Below are 20,509 nucleotides of genomic sequence, written 5' to 3' on the forward strand. Positions count from 1 at the left end.
TAACTGCACCAGATGGTCCTCCAGGGAATTGGGACTGTAGAACAACAGCCAGGAAACAGATGATTTTCTGGCCAGCTTGTACAGCAGGGCAGTGAAAACACTCTTGTGCTCAGCTGCCTTCACATTAGGAACACATGGCTCCTCTGCAAATTCAGGCTGTGCTTCTCGGAAGTTCAAACCTAGGGCTTAGCAGCAAGAATGTGCCAAAGTAAAAAGGTGCACTAGAATAACTATTATCAGGCACTCTGAAATGAAGCGCGGTTTTGAGGCCATGCAGTGGCAGATTTGGAGAATCAATAGAGTCTTTTGGTCATTCTGAGCCAGATGAATAACCCAAGTTCTACCCCAGTATAACCCTGTTGGTAGTACCAGGCCTTTACTGTATTTCTGTTTCCTTCCCATGCCAGGAAAATGGGACAGCTGATACCTTTTCCCTCCCACCCCTTGTCTGACTTCTTTGCTTGATGTTGCACTCCAGACTGGTCTCTCCTCATGCACAGCACAGTGGATCCAGTGGTTACTGTCATACAATCAATCCTCAGGTGCAGGTTTTTCTTTTTCCTCCACAGTATGCTGCATTTATCAGCATCAACCATGAGCCCAGCACAGTCGGGCTTCCCCTTGCTCTCAGCACCTGAGAGCATTTGGGTTCACAAACCTTGCTATTAATAATACATTGTGCAAAGTTGGTACAGAGCTCAAAGTTTTCCATGTGCGTGACGCAGTTTGATTTTAACTGTGGGTATCATTATCATCAAAGAGACTGAGGAATGGCAGCTTTTAGTTAAACAAATGGGAAACTGTATTTAGTTTCTTTTGCCACATTGTGATAGGAAAGAATAAAGGCTTTTAAATGTATTTTACAGCTGCTGTTTCTTAGGTTTTTCTGTCTTAGTATAGTCTCTGTTGTTCTGACTGGGAAGTTGTTGCAAAATCTTCTTGTTTTTAAGGGTCCTGTTGAAATAATAAATATTAATTTTCTCACTCCTGATTTTTTTTTTGTTGTGACGGGAATTTCAGATGGGGGGAATGGAGGGATGAGCTGTAAAGCATCAACAGTTGAGAGGATGTTCTGGGTGAGTGATGAGAGAGGGGGCCTAGATATCACAGTAGTGAAGTGTGAAGGAGAAGAGGTGTCTCCCTGGAAAGTGAGAAGGCAATTGGCAGAGGAGCCCAAGGCTCTTTGTAAGGAGCAGGGCAGAGGCTGAGCTGGGAAGTGGGAGCTGAAAGTGCTCAGCAAGGAAGCCAGGGGAGAGCAGGGAAAATGCTAGAAAAGAGCAGCATGAAACTGTAGTCTTTGATGAGAAGAGCTGGAGTCCTCCTACTGTAGCCACTAGAAATGAATATCAGTGAAGCAATTAGTTGTGTGAGCAATGGGACAAATGAATGCTGCTTTCCTGGAGGTACTTAGCATGTAGTTGGATTCATGGATGTACAATAAAGATCAAGCTCAGGCCTTTCCTGATATGGTGGCACAAACATGGTCCCTCTATCTCCCCAGCTGTCTTTAGAAATCTTGCAGGAGATTTGTATTTCTGATTAAATTGCCCAATGGTTCAAAAGTTGCTGTGGCAGCAGCAGAGAAATATATGGTCATATATCATATATAAGCCTCTTCCTCACACACTTAACTAAAAGTATATAGGTATATCCTTGTACTTGCAACACAGTTCTATCCCTGAGGGCTACAGGTAGTTTAGGAAAGCCATAGTGATTGCAGTTTCCCCCATTTTACGTGACACAGCACAAATACTAGACCTGTTCCAGGCAGAGCAGAGGCCCCCATACTCCTCACCACCACTCACCTCAATCTTAGGTGCTCTAAGAAATATTTTGACCTTTCACCTGCTGAAAACACAAAAGCAGTGTCTTTCTCTTCCAAGTGCTCTTACACATTTGAATCAAAGGTGCCCAGAGATGTCCATCTGAGATCCCTCCTTCTCTTGGCTCAGTCCCACAGCACAGCCACAGGTGGCTGTCACCCAGTGGAGACTGGTTACAGGGCTGATTCCAAACAGAAGGTGAGCAGCAAAGAAGCCCCATCTGCTAAACACATGAAAGGTGAATTGACATGAGTTCAAGCCAAGTATTGCAATGTAGCTGCGAATCTGAAAACTATGTTCCGAAGAAACAAAGCCCCACTTTAAAACAAATCCAAAAAAATCCCATCCTGCTTCTATTGAAGTCAATGGCAAAATTCCCACTGCTTTAACCAGGAACAGAATCAGGCCACTTCCAGACAGATTTACAGCCAACACATGCTGTAACGCTTGCATACTGCATGTGCTTACTTCTATTTCCAGCCATGTTAAAAAATTATAGCAAATGCCTATGAATTGGTGTGTATGAGTTATTGTGCTGCTAATGAGAGGAAGAATTACCCGAACATGGTTTAGATGGTCATCCATTGCCAGCACAGATGAAATTGCTGGGTCATCCACTGGCCTTATATTGCTGTTCATCCCATTAGCATTTCCATTAGAATTATTGCAAAATGTAACTCAATTTTTTTGGCGGATGTGGGGAGTGACACAGACTGTGTTTGCTATTAGAGCTTCTAAGGAATTGGAACTGGAGCTGAAGGCACACTCCTGGGCCACACTGCAGCCACGAACATGGCATTACTCTGACAGGAGCTCTTCTGCTTAACCGGGGCAGCAGGAGACATTCTAAGTGTAGCAAGAGACAAAAATTACTTCTTCCAGTTGAAGGCCCCTACACATAATGCATACGTGCTTGTGCACTAGAAAGCTTTGCCTAATTCATTCCCACATGCTCCTTGCTTTGGGTAGCTGAATCCATCCCTCACACATGTTAAGAAGTTTGGAAAAAAAAGATCTGTGTGAGGTTTAGACTGCAAAGTGCTGCCTGAAACCAGTGGGTTTCTCAGAGGCTGCTGTTTGCCAGCCTCTTTGGTAACTAGACCCCATATTCTTTGAAGCTATCATTACAAAAAAAAAAAAAAAGAAGAAAATCATCTCATGACTGAAGCCTCCCTCCCCTCACTCCTCCCACTTGGAAAAAAACACCATCTATTGTTTTCCTGTAATTGATCAAGCATAAACATCCAGCGCTACAGTTTTACGACTAATCATTGTACTTCTAAGACACGTGTTTGCAGCTATGCAAGGCACCAGCTGCTGTCATTCCAATGGATATTAATTTATATTGTCTCCCACTCCCGTCCTCCCTGTGAGGATGCACAAAGGGAGTGGGGTGGTGGCGGGGGCTTTAGATGAAGACATCTGCTTGAAAGGCAGACAGTAGCCGCGCTGCTGAGATTGCACCTGGACTTTCACTGGAAAATCAGACGCACTAGTTGCTTCCTAGCACTCCAGGCTTCAGTACTCACACTGGGTTTTGACTACAGTTATTTACTTATTTACCTGTCTCCAAGGGAAATGAAATGTCTGGACAGAGGGAGTGAGGCAAATTTCAGGAGCAAAACAAAGCTGATTGAAATAAAAGATCACAGATGTGTGGTGCAGCAGCAGCAGCGGGGGAAGGTGGGTCAGGAGGGGGAAGAGGAAAGCTGGAGACTCTAAGCTTGTCCCCTAAAAATATTCTTTCATGATGGTTGGCTATGCAGTGCTCCTCCCTGGAGAGGCTAGCAAGTGTCTGAGCTCGTGTGCAGGATGAATCCACCATCTGCAGCCTTGGGAGGAGGAGGTGGAGGAGAAGAGGACTTGTTGGTTGTCCTTCTGTCAGACCCCACAGGGAGAGATGGAGCTCAACACTGGTGGCTTGGGCCGGTGACCCTGCAGCAGCACACAAATTCTGTGTCCCCCTCACCTGCCAGTCACCTCCCAATAACTGAAGTAAAAAGCCTAGCACACAAATTCACAAGCTCTCCCTCTCTGCAGTGTGATGGTCTCAGCACTGCACACAGTGGGCACTCGGGGGGCTCACAAGCCACCAAGAGTCTGGCACAGACCTCCTTGGGACTGCTGCAGGCTGCTTCTCCTTCATCCGGCCCCACTGGATGAAGTCCTGTGCACAGGGACACACGGGGGGTAATGTGCCCTCGTAGAGCAGCCTGTTCTGCTCAGGCATTCAGATGCCATCTCCCCGATAAAGCAAAGCTGAGGGCTTGATTATAGGGGGTATGAAAGATTTCTTTCTCCTAAGAGCAGGGCTGTTTCCCAATCGTGTTTGCTAATCAAATACCAATGTGACTGGGGTCACATTACACTATGGCTGTCAGCTCTAAGCGCATCCTGTATTTTTCATGTCCCATCCTGGTTTGATTGTTGTGCTGCTGTTTCACCCCAAGAGGCAGCACTAGAAGACTTTTCCTTACCACATGCAATGTGATTTTACTTGGAAGCCCTGATTGAGGCTTGGATCTGCTGCTGTCACATCCCATGCAAATGACTAAGAAAACATTTACTAAGCAAAGTAGTTGGTTAAGCAGTTGCTCTGTGGCATTTAATTACACGTGTTGAGGAACAGTAATGTGCTGTTCAGATGTGAGGTGCTGTTTGCCCATGTTTTCTGCAGCAATTTTTCAAAACAGACAGCTCTTCTCAAACTGGAGATGTATTTCACTCTTTTAAAGAAGGTTTTATTCTTTTCTTGTGTTCACAGAGATATGAAAGTTTGGCATTCTTTTTTATAATGTCTGAGCTAGCAGGGTTTCTGAGACAAACCTAAAAATCCTTTCTTGTTATTACATTACATGCCTGAATTCCCACTGCTATATACCACAAGAAGTCATTTACCCTCTGTGAGTTGGTATAAAATACTACTTCTGGTGCAGAATTCATATCTAGGCATGTTTTTTTTTTTTTTTTTTTGCCCAAGGTAAATGAGAATGTGGGTGCAGGTTGGAAAGGACAACTTTCTTCCCTGTTTTTTTCATTAGCTTAAGCTGAACCTAGTGATTCTTCTGGCAATTGCCTCAGAGCCGGTAGTTATGGGAGGTAACACAAGCATCTCTTTTTGCTTTGCAAAATTTTCTTTGTTCCCTGAGGTCATGGTTTCCCTCCTCTACTTTCCTTTCAGGTTTCCAGAAATCTCTGCTTCCCCAGGGGTGCGCTGGTCGCAGAGAACCAGCCACGTGAAATATTGGTGTTCCCTTTACATATACGCCCTCAAATGAGTCAAAATATTTTGGGACAGAAAAGTTATTTTTAGCATCCCTGTTCCTTTGCCACAGCCACTGCGAGGAGCACTGACCGCTGTGCCATTAGACAGCTTTGATTGACGAGTTGCACTAAAAGATATGACTCCTCAAAGATGATGCCAGGAAGTTATACATTTTAACAGACGCTCACCACCCCCTTCTTTTCTATAAACAGAGAAGACATCTCGAAGGGGCAGGCTGCAGATGGGATTGTTTGTCTCTGAGTGATACTCATATCCCAGGTTGAAGTTTCATGGGAAATTGTACCCGGGCCACTGGTAAGTCAATATCTCTGATGTGGCATCCATTTAAGGGGCTGCTTTCTAGCTGCACTCTTGGGCAGAGACCAAAGGTCTTGCAGCAGATCAGGGAAGACTCGTATCTTGTGGTCTCACGTTCCCCAAAACTCTTCGGCTGGATTTCCCAGCCCATTACCCACACTTTCTGTCAAGGTTGTCCAGATTTCTAAGAGCTCTGAGCCAGATGATATTGGGATGATTTACTGAGGGTGTGAGATGACAGACTGGCAAGCATTTCCTTGTGGCCTTGGCCACTCAGACAACTTGAAAAGCACTTGGGGTCTGAGAGAGGCTATGAAGCATGCACAGCACAAACTTTCAGTGCTCCAGCCTATTCTATCTATGTCTGCACAGAAATCCCCACAGAGCATCCATACATCGAAGGGAGAAGCAGATTTTTTAAAATGTTAAATAAACTCTTAGGTGTAACCTGGGACCAGAATCTCAGAGCTTGCCCACACATTGATTTATATACTGCATCTATGCAGTACAACAGCCCTTTTCTGCACATACATGGTGTCTTCTGCTCTGGGGCTCTTCTGCAGGAGGGACTCATGAGGGTCAAGTTGTTGGGGCACCAAGGCTTTGGGGTAACCTGTCTTATGAAGGCACAGAACAGCTGTAAAACAGTACACTGAACACTTTATCCAGCCTCCATCCAGGACCGTCGGTTAGTCCCAGGACCTGAAGTTGCTGGCACCATTGAGAACCAGCCCTTGGAATGCAGAGTCCCCAGGGTCTCTTATGGCAGGGTGAAAGGGAACAGCTCAATCTTCCAAGAGGCAGGAAAATCCCCAAGTGCCCATGACTATGTCCAGACTATCCAAGTCCAGAAAATTACCCTCTCTGCCACTCCACCACTCTCCTGTCTTCCAGCTGCTGCATCTCAGCGTCTCTCCCACTTGCACCACCGCAAAAGGCATGACACGAAGCCAAGAAGCCTCTTTCACTGGCTTATCCCAGATATGCAGATGAGTAAGTGGCAGAAGTAGAGGGATGTGTTGTGATGCCTGGCACTGAGGAGTTTGGAGTGGACGTGGCCTTGCTGAAACCAGGAGACATCAGGAGGCAGGATCTGTATTGGGAGGCTCCCAAATTGCTTCCTAGACAGGGGTGAAAGGCCGAAGAAAAGACAAGTCGAGGGCTGGGAGAGGGCCAGGCACAGTCCTGCAGTGGGACCGCAGCCTGAACCTCTTCAGCCATGTTAGCTTGCATGCTTGACCCTGGCTGATCAAAGCCTCAATAGAACATTGCCCTCATCTCCCTGCCCTGTCACTGCCATTGGGGCACAAGTTATTTGTCTTTTGTGTGTGAGGACCTCCTCCTGGGGCACTCCTCTTCCCTCTAATCAAATAATCAGATGTGTTCATTGTTGTGGAAATCATGCCCTCCCCTGAAATGCCTGGACCAGGAACAGCTTCCTGGCTTTGTCTGCGGGCCTGCTGCCCTGATCCCCCCTCTCTGCTGGTGTGGCCTGGGGGCTGCCTGGGGGCAGCCAGCCACTCCTGTGTGTCCTGTGTCTCTGAGAGAGGGGACCTCTGAGGGGACCCCCGCAGGCACAAGTAGAAATGCACCCACACCAGCGCCACTCTCTCCGTGACCAACCTCTGCCAGGGGAAAATCAGCTACATCCCAAGAGGAGGTTTTTGCCTTTGGAGCAAATGTCCTGATTGCACAGCACCAGTCTGAATTTTTGGGTATTTTTTTTTTTTTTTCTCAGTCAAGTTCTTGTCGTGTGTTTACACTCTTACGGAGCAGAATTTATTAAGTTGAGGATAAGGACGAGTTAAAACATCTTGACTTATGAAGGTTGACAGCAGGGCTAAAAGTAAACTGAGCCCATGCACTGCTTAATAACCTGCCAGTGCAGACACCAAGTGCCAGGGAAGCTCCATAGGGGCTGGGACCCCAGCACGCAGCCCTGGCACCCCCACTGCCCTCCCCTGCTCACAGACCCTGGCAGGAGTCTGCATGTTTGTCTGCCTGCCGCTGAATCAGTGTCTCTGGAGCCTGCCTGCCTTGTACAGGCACCCACTCAATGTGCCTGTCTGAGCTTGGCAGCTGCTGGGACTATTTTATATTTGCACCCTGACTGGCTTGTGAGCTGAGGTTCCTGCCACAGGACGTGTGGGAGAAGGGCAAGAAAGGAGCAGAGTGAACTAATTGGAAATGTGTGGTTTTTAAATAAATAAAGGATTTCTTAAAAAATAAAAAGGCTTAGCAAATTAAAGCAGACAAGCAGGTTATTTGGCAGCTAGAGGATAAACCTGAACATCCTGGGCACACAAAACATCAAAGCATTCCCTAGTGCAGAGAACCCAGAGAGCTGCCCTCTGGGCTTAGTACCCAGGCCCACTCCAGTGAGGCTGTTTGCAAATTGTGTTTTCATTCCTGCTCCTGAGAGTGCACTGACAGCAGGGTGTGCCAGGCCAGTGTTGTCCCCAGGCTCTCTCGGAATGGGACTGCTGATGTGGGTATTGTTGGCACTCTACACCTAAAGCACAAATCCAGCTGGACTCGACCTCATTGAAGTCGCTGAGAGAACAAGTGCCTATTGTTCAGCATAAACATCCAAGAGGCAACATGTAACCAAACAGCCAAAACAAAACTACACTCCTTGAAATAATGCCGCAAACAACTACCCATGTGGGCCAAGGGTCCCTATTGTTCTCCCAGAGTTTGCAGGGCCAGGGAGGACCTGAAACTCAGCTTGCAGACAGGTTCCTGTCATCTCTGAGGCTCAGGAAGCATTAGCCAAATGTCACTGCTGCTGGCCAAATCCAAGACTGATGCAAACCATGTTACAGGGTGACTTGAATAATTTGCTGGCATCCCTGAACAGGCCCCTACCTGAAGGACAAAAAGTCCTACAGAAAAGTCACTGTGCTAGAGTTAGGGCTGTGGCAGTGAGCACCCTGACCGTGCTTTGGGACCTGCTGGTTGCACCCTTGCTGATCCCCGTCCCCCTCCCACAGGAATCCTTTTGGGAGCAGCTGTCCTGAGCTGAGGAATCCCAAGTACATGGAAACCTCCGTGTGCCCTGCATGACTAAGCCCATGGCTGCACTGCTTCCCGGGCACCCCTGTCCCAGACCATTAAGGTGAGTGATGTGTGTGTTACCTCTGATCTGCAAGGGCTCCCAGGGCTCCCTGCTGCCTCCATGTGTAAGTAATCCTAGGAAGGGGAAAATCCACAACCTACATGAAGCCTCAAGATTTCCCATGTTTTCCTAATGCTAAATACTGCCTCTGCTCTCAGGAAATTTGGCCAGAATAAATGTGCAAAGGAGTGTAACTGCTGCAGAAGACTGTGCTTGACTTTTCAAATCCAAGCCCCTAATACACTGTGCTTTGGCTGTGATTTAGCATTCTCTTCTCTTCTCTTCTCTTCTCTTCTCTCTCTTCTTCTCTTCTCTTCTCTTCTCTTCTCTTCTCTTCTCTCTTCTCTTCTCTTCTCTTCTTCTCTTCTCTTCTCTTCTCTTCTCTTCTCTTCTCTTCTCTTCTCTTTTCCCTTTCCTTTCCTTTCCTTTCCTTTCCTTTCCTTTCCTTTCCTTTCCTTTCCTTTCCTTTCCTTTCCTTTCCTTTCCTTTCCTTTCCTTTCCTTTCCTTTCCTTTCCTTTCCTTTCCTTTCCTTTCCTTTCCTTTCCTTTCCTTTCCTTTCCTTTCCTTTCCTTTCCTTTCCTTTCCTTTCCTTTCCTTTCCTTTCCTTTCCTTTCCTTTCCTTTCCTTTCCTTGTTTTGTAGCAACAGCATTCTAACCACTCTCCAACCTGTCCTCACCCCCAGGCTGGTTCCCCTCGCTGTTCCATGCACTCTGTTGTGCCATCAAAGCAATCTGAGGAGTTGAGTTGGGAAACGATCCATGTCAAAACCAGCCCAGCAAAGAAAAACAAATCAGTCTTTTTTTTTTCCAATAGCAGCTCAGTTTCCATTGTCCTTTCACAGCAATGAAAATCCCTACAACTGGGGAAGGAGGAAGGACACAAGGATGGGGTGGGATTAAGTGCTAGGAGGGAGGGATGGGGCAGGAGGGGAGCCGGCACGGCTGTGCTAAATGCACGCTGGACCAAAGCCTTACTGTCCTCTTGCTATATATAAAGAAAAATGACTGGCCTGGAGGGCTTATTTTCAACAGAGGGGAGAGAGGTACAAAGAAAGAGGGAAGGAAAGACATTCTCCATGGTGAGGAGGATGTGTGCATGTACCTCTGTGAAGAGATAAGAAACGCCCTTCTTGAACCTAACACTCCACTACTGAATTAGTTGTGATTAATTTGGCAAAATGCGAATAACGATCTGGAAGCTGAGTATGCTTAGAGTGCCTTTGATTTCCTCTGCTTGCCAAATTAACCTACAGACTGCCAGGCAGCTTCAGTCCTAAAACCAGCCTCATGACTGCTCTAACTTCTACCCTGGTTTCAATCTCCCTGGAGGTGCCACCCCCTCCCCATCCTGGCTGGGCCATGAGCTCTGCTGCTGCACCGTGGCCCTGGTGCCCATCCAGGAGCCCTCATCACTGCAGCAGCCTTGCCAACCTTTTCCACAGCCGGGGCAAGGGCTGCCCTGCAACCTCAGCCCACCCCTGCAAATTGTCACTTAGCAGCACTGGAGCGACATGCACGTGTGGAAATGCTGCTCTGAGAGCTTCCTCCTCGTTTTTTTTCCGGCAGGGCTCAGTGGCTTTGCACATCCAACCAGTCATGAACCAGGTGCTCACCATTTATTCTGCTTTCCTCACATGCATACATTGGTGTGAATACTGACTCCTTCAGGGAGAGGCTGGAAATAAGCTGTTAAAGTAAACTTGCTCTGAGATCAAAAGCAGCAATGCCTAAGTGTGTGTATATATATATATATATATGCATATCTATACCTAGGAGGAAGGGAGGGGTGGTTTATTTATTTTTACTTACTTATAAACTAATTTCTTCATATTTGCTGTATTTTTTCCTTCTCTTTTCATTCCTAGAAAAATGAAAAATGTGGCTAATGAAACCTCTTTAACATCATAGCTTGCTGGTTTGAAAATCTAGGCTGCAATTTTTAAGTTTTCTTTTTTTTTTTCCTTCATACTCTGGATTGAAGGAGGTGATGTATGAAAACTCCAGTTTAACAGAGCCTGGAGACTAAATCAAATTGTGTAGGTAAGGTTTTGGCAGAGAAACAGACACTTCTTCCTAGTCAATACCAAGAATTCAGTGAAGAATGGGGTAGGTTTTAATGTAAGTTTACTTTCCTTGCCATGAATTTTAATGTCAGTTTTCACAACTGCTTCTGTGATTCGTAAGAGAAAATGAAAAACCTACACCTTGAAACTTATACGACAAAGCTGCTAACATCTCACAGCCTCTGGCATTATCTTGGAGAACACTTCAGTCCTTTTTCTATGCCACATTGTTTTCCACACAAATGTATTTAAAGTATAAAACATTGAATGTTCGTTGCTTCTTTATATAATTTTTATTCATTATTGGCTAGAGGCAAAGGGCACAGTTTTATATAGAAACCTCATTGAATGTCTCATTTTGCTATTTTACTGTACTGTACATATTTCCCAATAAATTATTTCTTTCAGATGCAGATACTCTTCAAAAAGCGAAGCAGGGCTGTTTCCTCTGTGCAGAGGTTTCCTTTTACTGTGAGCAGAGCCAAGTCGTCTGGCTTGGGTTAGTTTGTCAGGCATATTTTGGGAACGGCTTGAGAATTAATTCTGCTTTAAAGACTATAATCACCTTTTTGGCCCTTGAAACTGGTTCAGGATTTTTGTACTAAGCCAGCAATAAAACAGCTTTTGCACATGTCAAAGGTTTATTCTAGACAAGCAAAAAAGGCAGATGGAATCTGTGTCTTTCTTACGATCTATACCCACAAAGCACTGATTCAGAAATGACTTGTCCCTGTCTATAATGTGGGCACAGTCCCACCCCATACCATGCGGGGTGCTCCTGGGAGCCACACACTAACTCTTTCAGGTTCCAGCAAAATTACTGGTGTTTGGTTAGCTATGCTCACAGTGAGGCTACTCAGCAGTGAAGGCAAAAGTTCTGTTGAAGGTCAATGTTGCTTTGGGGACATCAGTGATCAGGGGCAACCACTGGGTGGAAGAGGCAGTTAGGAAAGGAGACTGTGATGTTGGTGGTACCCAGGGATGTGAAACAGGCTGTGAGATCTGGGTGCCAGCATCCGATCTAGGCAGGGAGCAGTGATGTGTGTTGGGTGTCTCTCTCCCCATACTGGTTGATGGGTTTCCTCACAATTCCTACTTGCCCTTCTGCTTTCTCACTCAGGCACAGGTAGCTTTGTGCTGCTTTGTCACTGGTCTTGACTCTGGATGCAGTGGAGGGATGTCACAAGTCCGGGATGCAAAATGGAAATTGGGGAGCATTAGTTGGCATTATCACAGAGTTCCACCTTCCTTGGTGGTTTGTGAACTTCACACATCAGGGACAATCCTCTCTCCTTCCCACCTATTTCCTGTTCAGGTCTGACACCTCCTGCCTGCATTTTCCAACCTATTTTAATTTCTCATCCCCTTTCCTCTGCTCCAGTTGGCTCTCCTTATCATTTCCCGCTCTCCATCCCCTCACCTCTCCTTACCCATTCCCAGTGCAATCCTCTCTGGTTGCCTGTGCCAGATCATTCCTATGCAGCCCACTGAGAAAACCATCAGCCAAGATGTCTCCCCTGGAGCAGATCCCACACTTGGGAATTAGGATCCCTTCTCAGTCTTGATTCCATCCTTTCCCAAAGCATGCCTCAGCACCTCCATACCTTCTCTGCAGGGATGAGCATACCAAGCGAAAGGAGTCCGAGTATCCTTCTCAGGAGACCTCCAGAGCCTTTGAGCCAGAGCCCTCTGGGACTTACTAGAAGCCTTGATGCCTCCTGGGAGGCTGCAGAAGCTGCTCAGCTCCACTTTAATCTTCCTAATGGCGTTTTGCTTCCTGAGAGCCTCCCAAGCAGCACGGCTGCCACGTTCCTCATGCCCGAGAGGCTGCGATGCTCTGCCCTGGGTAGAGCACATCGCAGGTCACTGCACTGCTGCTGAGGTAAGGCAGCTCCGAGACCCTCCGTGCGGAAAGGCACTGCGTCCCACTCAGCTTACTGCAGGATACAGGTCTCTGGAGGGGGCAGCCTCCTTCATTGAAACTAATTAACAGTCAAATGGCTTCACATACTCCTTTATGGAGACAGAGCAGTGACTGCAAAATAGATTTTTAACTTGAGCCCAGGTTTCAGGGAAGGGAGTGCTCTTGTGGGGAAACCAAAGGGGACTGCCAAGGCAGAAGGACTACTATCTCAAACTGTGGTCACCGAGTTTCCAGCTCTTAATACACTCCTACTTTGTGTTTTGCTATTCTGCACAGCTCCAGCAGGAGAAACTGAGGTATCATTTTTGTTTATACAGTTTTTAGCGGTGAGTGCAGATAATGACCTGACTGGTTTTAAAATTGGCATCTGTGTGGTTAAAATTACTGCTAAATTTTAATGCTAAAATTACTGACAGTTGTCCATGAGCTGTCTTAGCCATAAACACCAAGACCTACATTCAAAATGTTTTGGAGTGAAGTACGTATGTATTTTTGCTGACCCATTCCTGCCATTTCTGTTACACCTTGCATTGTAAACCTGCACTTTTCTGTCTATTTTGTTCTTTTATTCTTTCCTTTTTCTTCATAGTAACCCATGATTTCCATCTTAGGCTTCATTATTCCTTCTCCCTGTATTAATGCCTTTTCATGGAAGCATCTATTTTGAAAATTACTCCGCCTCACATAACACTCTTTTCTGAATCTCACTGCATCCCACAGCCTGATCCTACAAAGATCTATGCTTGTGCATAATGTGTGAAAGTAAGAGTTACCAGCTTCAGTTAAATGACCAACGTACCTCATATGAAGAGCCTGTTCAAGGCATCCTAAATCTCTGGCAAGGGCCTCCAGCCCTCTCAGCTGCTTGGACCTGGCAGCTGCCACAGGCTGCAGAACACCTCAGCTGGTACCAAGAGCAAGAGAAGAGTTGAGATGTTGAGATGAAACTGCCTGGGGAACTTCAGCAATGAAGATGCAGCTGCCTAAGCTGAAATTCTCTGAGCTGGCATGGGACTTCTTTCTTGCTTCTCCTTCCAATCCTGGGCTATGGAATCAGGATTCAGGTGATACAACTGAAGACAATGCAGATTTGAGACGGAATCAAGGGAAGCCCTGGGAAGGTTTTTCTTCTTTTGTTCTGTTTTTTTTTTTTTTTTTTTTTTGTTTTTTTGTTTTGTTTTGTTTGTTTTGTTTTGCTTGTTTTTTTTTCCTACAAAGCAGCATGTGGCTGTTGTGTTTTTGTTTTTTTGTTAAAAAATTCATCTTACCAGTTCCAATCTAGCTTGACCACGTATCATCCTCTAATATCAAATCACATCCACAGCTGAGGCTGACTTTGTAGACACAAAGAAGGGAAAGACTCTACACACAAGTACATAATCACATATAGTCTTAAAGCCTTTATTTTAATGCAAAATAAACCAGGTAAAATTTATATAGCCATATGTAACAAAAGATCAAAATCTTTGATGTGGTACTAGAAAAATCCTGTCAAATTACATGTTGAATTTCTCCCCCAAAACAATCACATGTGATTTTCAAATCAGTTTCACTTAAACACACAGGTATTGTCAAGATCACAAGCACCTCTCTCTCCCTCACAGTAACAGAATAGTGTCTTACAAAGCCTTCTTTCCTATGCAGAGATAGTGAATAGCACTTCTGATTTTGCATGTAAGGCTTAAGGACCCTGCAGGACAACTGTGATGGAGAGCACAGGTGTGGGGCCTTTTGAAAGTGCAAAGCACCCCCTGCTCAGAGCAGAGTGCCAGGATGTGGCCCTGGCAGAGCAGTCACTAGGATTCACTCACAGCACTAAGTCTCTGATAAACAAATCTGCGATGGCTGGGAGGAAGAGGTAGCACAATTCATCTGTAAAAAAATTAGGCAGCATGTGAAGCTATTTCTAGATCAGGAAGCTGGAGTGAATTGGAATTCAGGACTGTATGCACTTTTTCAAGGCAAGAGCCTTTTTTTTTTTCTTTTCTATGCTTAGTTTCCCCCACAAAGGGCAGTTGATATTGCTTTATGCATTTGAGGGGTGCCTAGAGACTTCTGCATCATAATATATCACAGTGGTAACGTCGCTCACAGGCCGAGATCATGGCTCACTAGTGGGTGGTCACTCAGAAAATCCACAGGCTCTTTTTCTATCTCTTAATCTTTCAACTGCTGGGCCTGGCTGGCCCTGTGCCAGAGTCAGAAATGCAGGCTGCACGCCACCAGCTCAGGAAATCAAAGCTTCAGCTTCACGTGAGCGCGGGCCTCCCTCCCTCCCTCGGTCTTGATGGCTGCGCACACACGGACCCTTAGTGCTGCTCCTGTGGCAAACCCAACTCTCCCTTCACACCCGCTACGTCAGGAACTCTACGGCTGGACTGGCACATTTTGGATGAGAGAGTGCGAGGCAATTACGTGTCAAGAGCATTTCAGACTCATAATTTTCCCAAACATATGGACATATGGGAAAAGAACAACTTGTTACTTAACGGCTCTTTTGGATTTTGCAAGTGTGTATTTTCAACCGTCAGTTGTAGCACCTCGTGAATTCTGCACGGTACATATTTTTCCACAATATGGTGCTAAAATCATACATTTTATACTGCAGAAAAGCTGACTATATATACTGTAGTTACACATTATACTTTTGTACCTCTACCAGATATTAAATCAGGAAATGGCAATTTTCTCCCAGAACAATGGCACCAGAGATAGATGAGATGCTCTGTAATACTTTTTGGTCTTGCTCCCCCAGCTAGGTCACACTGTTCTTCCTCCTTGGCTCTTTACCTCTAGGGTGCATCCATATATTATACTTATAGCACTTTTTTTTTTTTTTTTTTTTGATTGGAAGAAGCTCTCAACTGATTTCTGCTTACTGAGCAGAAGCATCATTTAATAACCTGTTGGGAAAGGTAAGATTAACAGCTCAGGAGGTGTTTGTTTGATCTGTCTGCCTCAACAGTGTGGAGCTGATGCAGTCAAGGGAAGCTCTTAAGGAAAGATTCAGGTTACGAGGAGACATTGGGCAGGCCCCTCAAAGGCTATAAATAACCTAGAAGCTGTTTCTATCCAGATTTTATTTGGCCCTGGCTCATGAAATACTGTAAATAAGTTCTGTTCACTGTGCTGTGATGCCATTTGAAGGGTTAGTTGAGAGTGATTTACAAAGGCGGTAGCTTATATTCAGAGCTGTTCTTAATTGTGGCCTGGCTTGATAAAGCCACTGTCGCAAACATTAGTTTCTTTACAGCTGGATCAAATGTATCAGGGGTTATATTTCAAGGAGGGAAAGGAAAGTATTTTAATTTGTTTTTGCTTCACTTTCAACAGGCATTTATAACACCAGCGGCTATTCTGTGGCTGCCAAGCCCTGGCTGAGTGTCCTACAGCATCTAAAGCTTTCTGAGAGAAGTACAAGGCTGTGCAGAGCACGTACATGACAGGCACAGTTTCCCCGGGGAACGCGCCTTATTTAGGGAGGGTACTGAGAGACATCCAGCTTTACACCCAACACTCCCTCCAGAGGATTTTCCCTCCTACATTACTAGGGAAGAGGGCAGAAAGAAATGGAACAAGAACCAAACAGCCTTGCATCATATCAGTTGCATTCCTCTTCCTCGTTCCCTCCCACCAATGCTTCTTCCTGACTGGATTTAGAGCTGTGCCTGCCCCTGCCCCAGGGAGTCCAGCCCTCTGTCTGAATCATGGAGGTGCTCCCCAGCCATGGAAAGCTGTCTCCTCTCCCCTGCTTCCCAGCCTGCTGGTGGGTGGAGGTGGGTGGGAATGCAAGCACTAGAGCCTGCCAGCCACTCAGGCAGCTGCAAGTACTCCCTGTGCCTGAGGGTTATGCCAGGCTCTAACCAGCAGCATCAGCAGGGAAGAAAGTAGGCTGGGATGAAATGCTGCTTCTCATCAGGGCCATTACCTGCCAGCAGGACACACTCTTAGCAGATCAAACCCTCCTGGAAAGGAAGGGATCCATGTGATTTAACACATGGGAAGTGATCTATGTGATTTAATATGCTGCATACCAAAGATACCAAAATGATATCAAACTCCTTATGCTTAATCTGTGGCCAGGTCACAGTCTTTTTCCTGATAAGGAGAGGAGGCCTAATGGTTTAGTGACACTCCCAGAAGGCAGAAGTCGAGGAATTAAGGACACTTGGAAATAAAATATTTCTAGGTCACAATACTGCATGGTTTCCTCGTGATAAAATCCTTGAGACAGATCTCTAAGCACTCAGAGCCCTCGTGGGTCAGGTCAAGCAGGTTCCTGTGGCTGGAGACACTTCTGGCAGCAGACCAAACTCAGGCTATTCGGGGCAAAGAACTGGGCAGGTACCTCACCATCCTGTCCCCCCACCATGGCTCTGCTGTGCTGCTGACACCCCCTCCCCACCCTCACCTTCTCTCTTCCTATGCACTGCTGCAAATAACTTGCTACAAACAGCTCTTCTCACATCTTCCTCCTGGGGTCTTTCCTGTTACTTTCCTTGTCTTTTCCCTCACCCCTTGCTGTGAAAAGCCCCTTTCCCCACTGACCTGATGGCCTCTGGCTACAGGAACTTGAGTAGTTTGGCACTTGGCACGGCGGGGTCCGGAGCTGCCCGAGCTTCCCTGGTGGACTGAGGGTGGTCCCCATGAACAGGTGCCTTCTGGTGGGGCTGGGCTGGCCAGGACAGGCACGCTGCTGGCAGGCACTTGGCTCCAGCACCACCTGGAGTGGGCCAGGAATGGCCTGCCCTGATGGAGCCAAGGCAGCACCTGACACAGTAACTTAATATGAATTACAGAGTCCATGCCCACAGTCACCTCCCTGGTCACTTCCTTACAGGCCAGCTCCACTGAAACCCCTCCAGCAACACTTCCTGACAGCAGCTGAGGATCTGGTCTCCAGGGTTTACACTTAGACTGCACACTGTATAACTAACCAACACTCACAAGCACACACTCCCCCTGCCAAAGACATAGTTCTCAGGTGGCTGCCTGTCCTCTGTGAGCCTGCCCAAGCATAGGGGATAAGGCTTTTTGCCCTACTCCAACTGCAGCAGGTGCTATAAGAGAAGGCTCTTGATACACAAACCGTAATAAATGAAGGCTACAAGGTAAATGCTGCCACCCCAAAAAGACAACAGAAGACAGAGGCCAGATCACAAATCTGGAACTGCAGCATCGTTAAAGCAGAGCTGCTGGCCAGGATGTGCCTGGAATGTGGCCACTATCTCTGTGGCAGTCCCTCGTCATGATCACACACTAGATACACAAGGTGCCCAGCTCTGCAAGAAGTCCGTACTGCATGCCGTGTTCTCACTTTAAAGGCTCTACAACAGCACTCTGAAGTAAACTCTGGTGACTCTGCCGCCCTTACACAGACAGCTATGTACTGCAAAGGTGTAACTGGATTCAGTAAATAGCCCTGAGGTGCATTAAGTGTTGTGTTTCATTTCTAGCAGCCGCTTTCTATTTTTAAAAGGAATTAAAAAACACTCAACTGTCTGGTACCTCACATACTCCAAACACATCGTACCTCACGTGGCTTTAGTTCGCCTGTTAGAAAGCACCTACGCTGAGCCCAGCTCAGTAAGAACGACTCCAGGTCTCGTGCGCCATTCTCACAGGCAGCTACGCTTGGGAACAACTCTCCAAGGATGATGTCCAACGGGGCTCCAGCCGGGCTGTGCCGGGAGCCCAGTGCACGGCTATACAGCGGCAGTCATGGGGTTCTTCTGCCTGGGATCCTGCTGCCTGTACTGGTACTGGTCCGGACTGGTCCCACGGTGTCGGACAATTTCATTGTAAGCTGGTGCTCGGTGGGACTGCGGAGGGGAAGGCGGCACGTCCTGCCGGAGGGGTCCTTTGTGCTGGTTTGTGATGGGCTGGGCTGGGTAGTACGGAGGGTACCTCAGTTCTGCCACTCTCGTGTCCGGTGCACGGATGTAGCTCCCCTTGGATGGGTGGATAACTGGCTGTCCTCCTTGGTAGTAGGGAAGATCTCTCTCTTTGTACATTACTCGTGGCCCTGTTAAATATTCTAGTGGCTCTGCAGGTCCACGCCTGAGGAGGAAAAAACACAATAAAGCACATAAAAAGGCAGTCTACTAGCCCAGTGATACATTATTGTACATACAATCTATGTTTACTTTGGGAGAGGAAATGCCACCTCAAGCATGACACGTCCTGATGAATGAAAAGAACTTCTGAAGGATAACAAGCTTCCCACCTGCATGCTACAAAAGTCTGTAACATCCAGGACACTGGAGGAAGGGTCCAGTGCACATCACAGCCCTTATACAATGGGGGAGCACTGGAGCCCTTCAGCTCCCAAAGTCAGTCTCCTGTGATCCATTTGCCATAATGGAAACAAAGCTCCTTTAAACAATGCATGTTTGACTGAATCTTATCTAGCCTGAGGATAAACAGATGAGTTGGGGCTGCAAGTCTGTAAATCCCATAAGTTTTACATGCACAAATATTCATGCTCTCCAGGCCATTTCCCACTATTCTCTCCTAATATGTCAGCCTGTAAAACTTTCCAAACAGCATAGCTGGAAAAACTGGGGAAGAAACACTAGGGATGTCAGGCTACAATACCTGTGTTTAATGGGCAAGTTTCCAATGAGGTTTCAAAATATCTGTGATCTAAAAAGCCTCATATTACAATGGCCCTGTAACTTGTCTGCATCAGTATGGATCTCACAAGCCCTAGTTCATGTGAAAAGCAACATGTGGATGTGTCATCCCCGAGGATGTGACATGGAGCCCTCTCAGTAGCCTTCTGCATCTTAATTTCATGATTTGCACTAATGAAGCACTGATATTTTTTCCTAGTACAACTTAACTTGTGATACTTTTGAAATGGCAAAAATAATTGTTCTCATAGACATGTCACCAGAGCACCCCCAAAAGTTCAACTTAATTAGGAGTTTTTGCCAGTCTGACTGCAAATGTCTTTGCACTTTGGACAAAACCTCTCATTGACTGCACAGGAAGCTTCTATCCAAATGAGAGCTTAGGGAAGACAGAATTTTGACCCAAAACAGGGGCTGGAAGTATAAATCAATTACACCTGCTCTGTGTCTTTGGGACTGAACTCATCAACTGTTTAAATATTCTTTGCATAGATTATGAAAAATGTCATCATTCTGGTACAGCAGATCAGGTGTTCAAAATTTGTCAATGACTCTCTTGTTCACGCAGATATTCTATAAGCATGCTCCTTTTTTCTTAGCCTGGGCTCCCAGACTCCGCTGGAACTTGTTTAGCATGTAGTAAAACAAAACATGTGGTTTTTCTGCTGCACTCGTTTAAGCCCATGGGGTAAATCACGGACACAGGCAATGAACAAACATTATCTGCCTTGAAATGAACCTACAATTCTCCTCCTGGAATAACTTAGTGCAAATGTTTCCTGTTTAAAATGGAAAGAGCAAAAGGAAGCATTCCAGGCCTTGGACTTTTAGGACCCTACGCTCCCCAGAGATTTTCTGCTTTAAAAACAGAACATTATAAAAGACAGGCACTCCCAGCTTCCCCCCCCCCCACCTCCTGGTGAGACAGTCCAGACAAAGTGCTGAAGGGCCTGAAGCCACCCTCTGAGATACCAAACCACTCTTAGCCATATGTACTGAGACAATTAGTGTCGCTGCTCACACACCTACCTTGCAACAAAGCATGATTTCCAGAGCAGGCCAAAGAGCTGCTCCACATATTTCTACATGAAGGCTTGTCTGCTAGAGTCAGTCTCATCACACTCAGCTTTAATGCCTCTGTGCACAAAAAACGTACTTCCAATCATAAAAGGCTCTGCAACGGTAGGAACTGCTTTGTGTCAAGCAGCACACCAACAGGAACAAATGTCAAACCTACACCTATCACCTTTTAATATAAGGATCATGCTCAAAATCCTGTACGTCGGTTTTATAAGGTGTTCTCATTGGCAGCTATAATCAATGAAATTCTTGTGGATCACATTAAAAAAGGACCGAGTTTGG

At 46.3% G+C, this 20,509-nt stretch overlaps 1 protein-coding gene across 1 annotated transcript in view; it reads right to left on the minus strand.

Moving 5' to 3' along the window:
• Positions 1-18,217: 18,217 nt before the first annotated feature.
• The window catches only part of PARD3B (par-3 family cell polarity regulator beta), a 390,492-nt gene continuing 388,200 nt past the window's right edge, over positions 18,218-20,509 (minus strand). Inside the window, exon 25 of the mRNA XM_062498095.1 lies at positions 18,218-18,572. Coding sequence (XP_062354079.1) covers positions 18,218-18,572 — 355 coding nt within the window. The remainder of the gene's footprint in view (positions 18,573-20,509) is intronic.

The sequence above is a fragment of the Cinclus cinclus genome, chromosome 9 (assembly GCF_963662255.1).
Source record: "Cinclus cinclus chromosome 9, bCinCin1.1, whole genome shotgun sequence".
Lineage (NCBI taxonomy): Eukaryota > Metazoa > Chordata > Aves > Passeriformes > Cinclidae > Cinclus > Cinclus cinclus.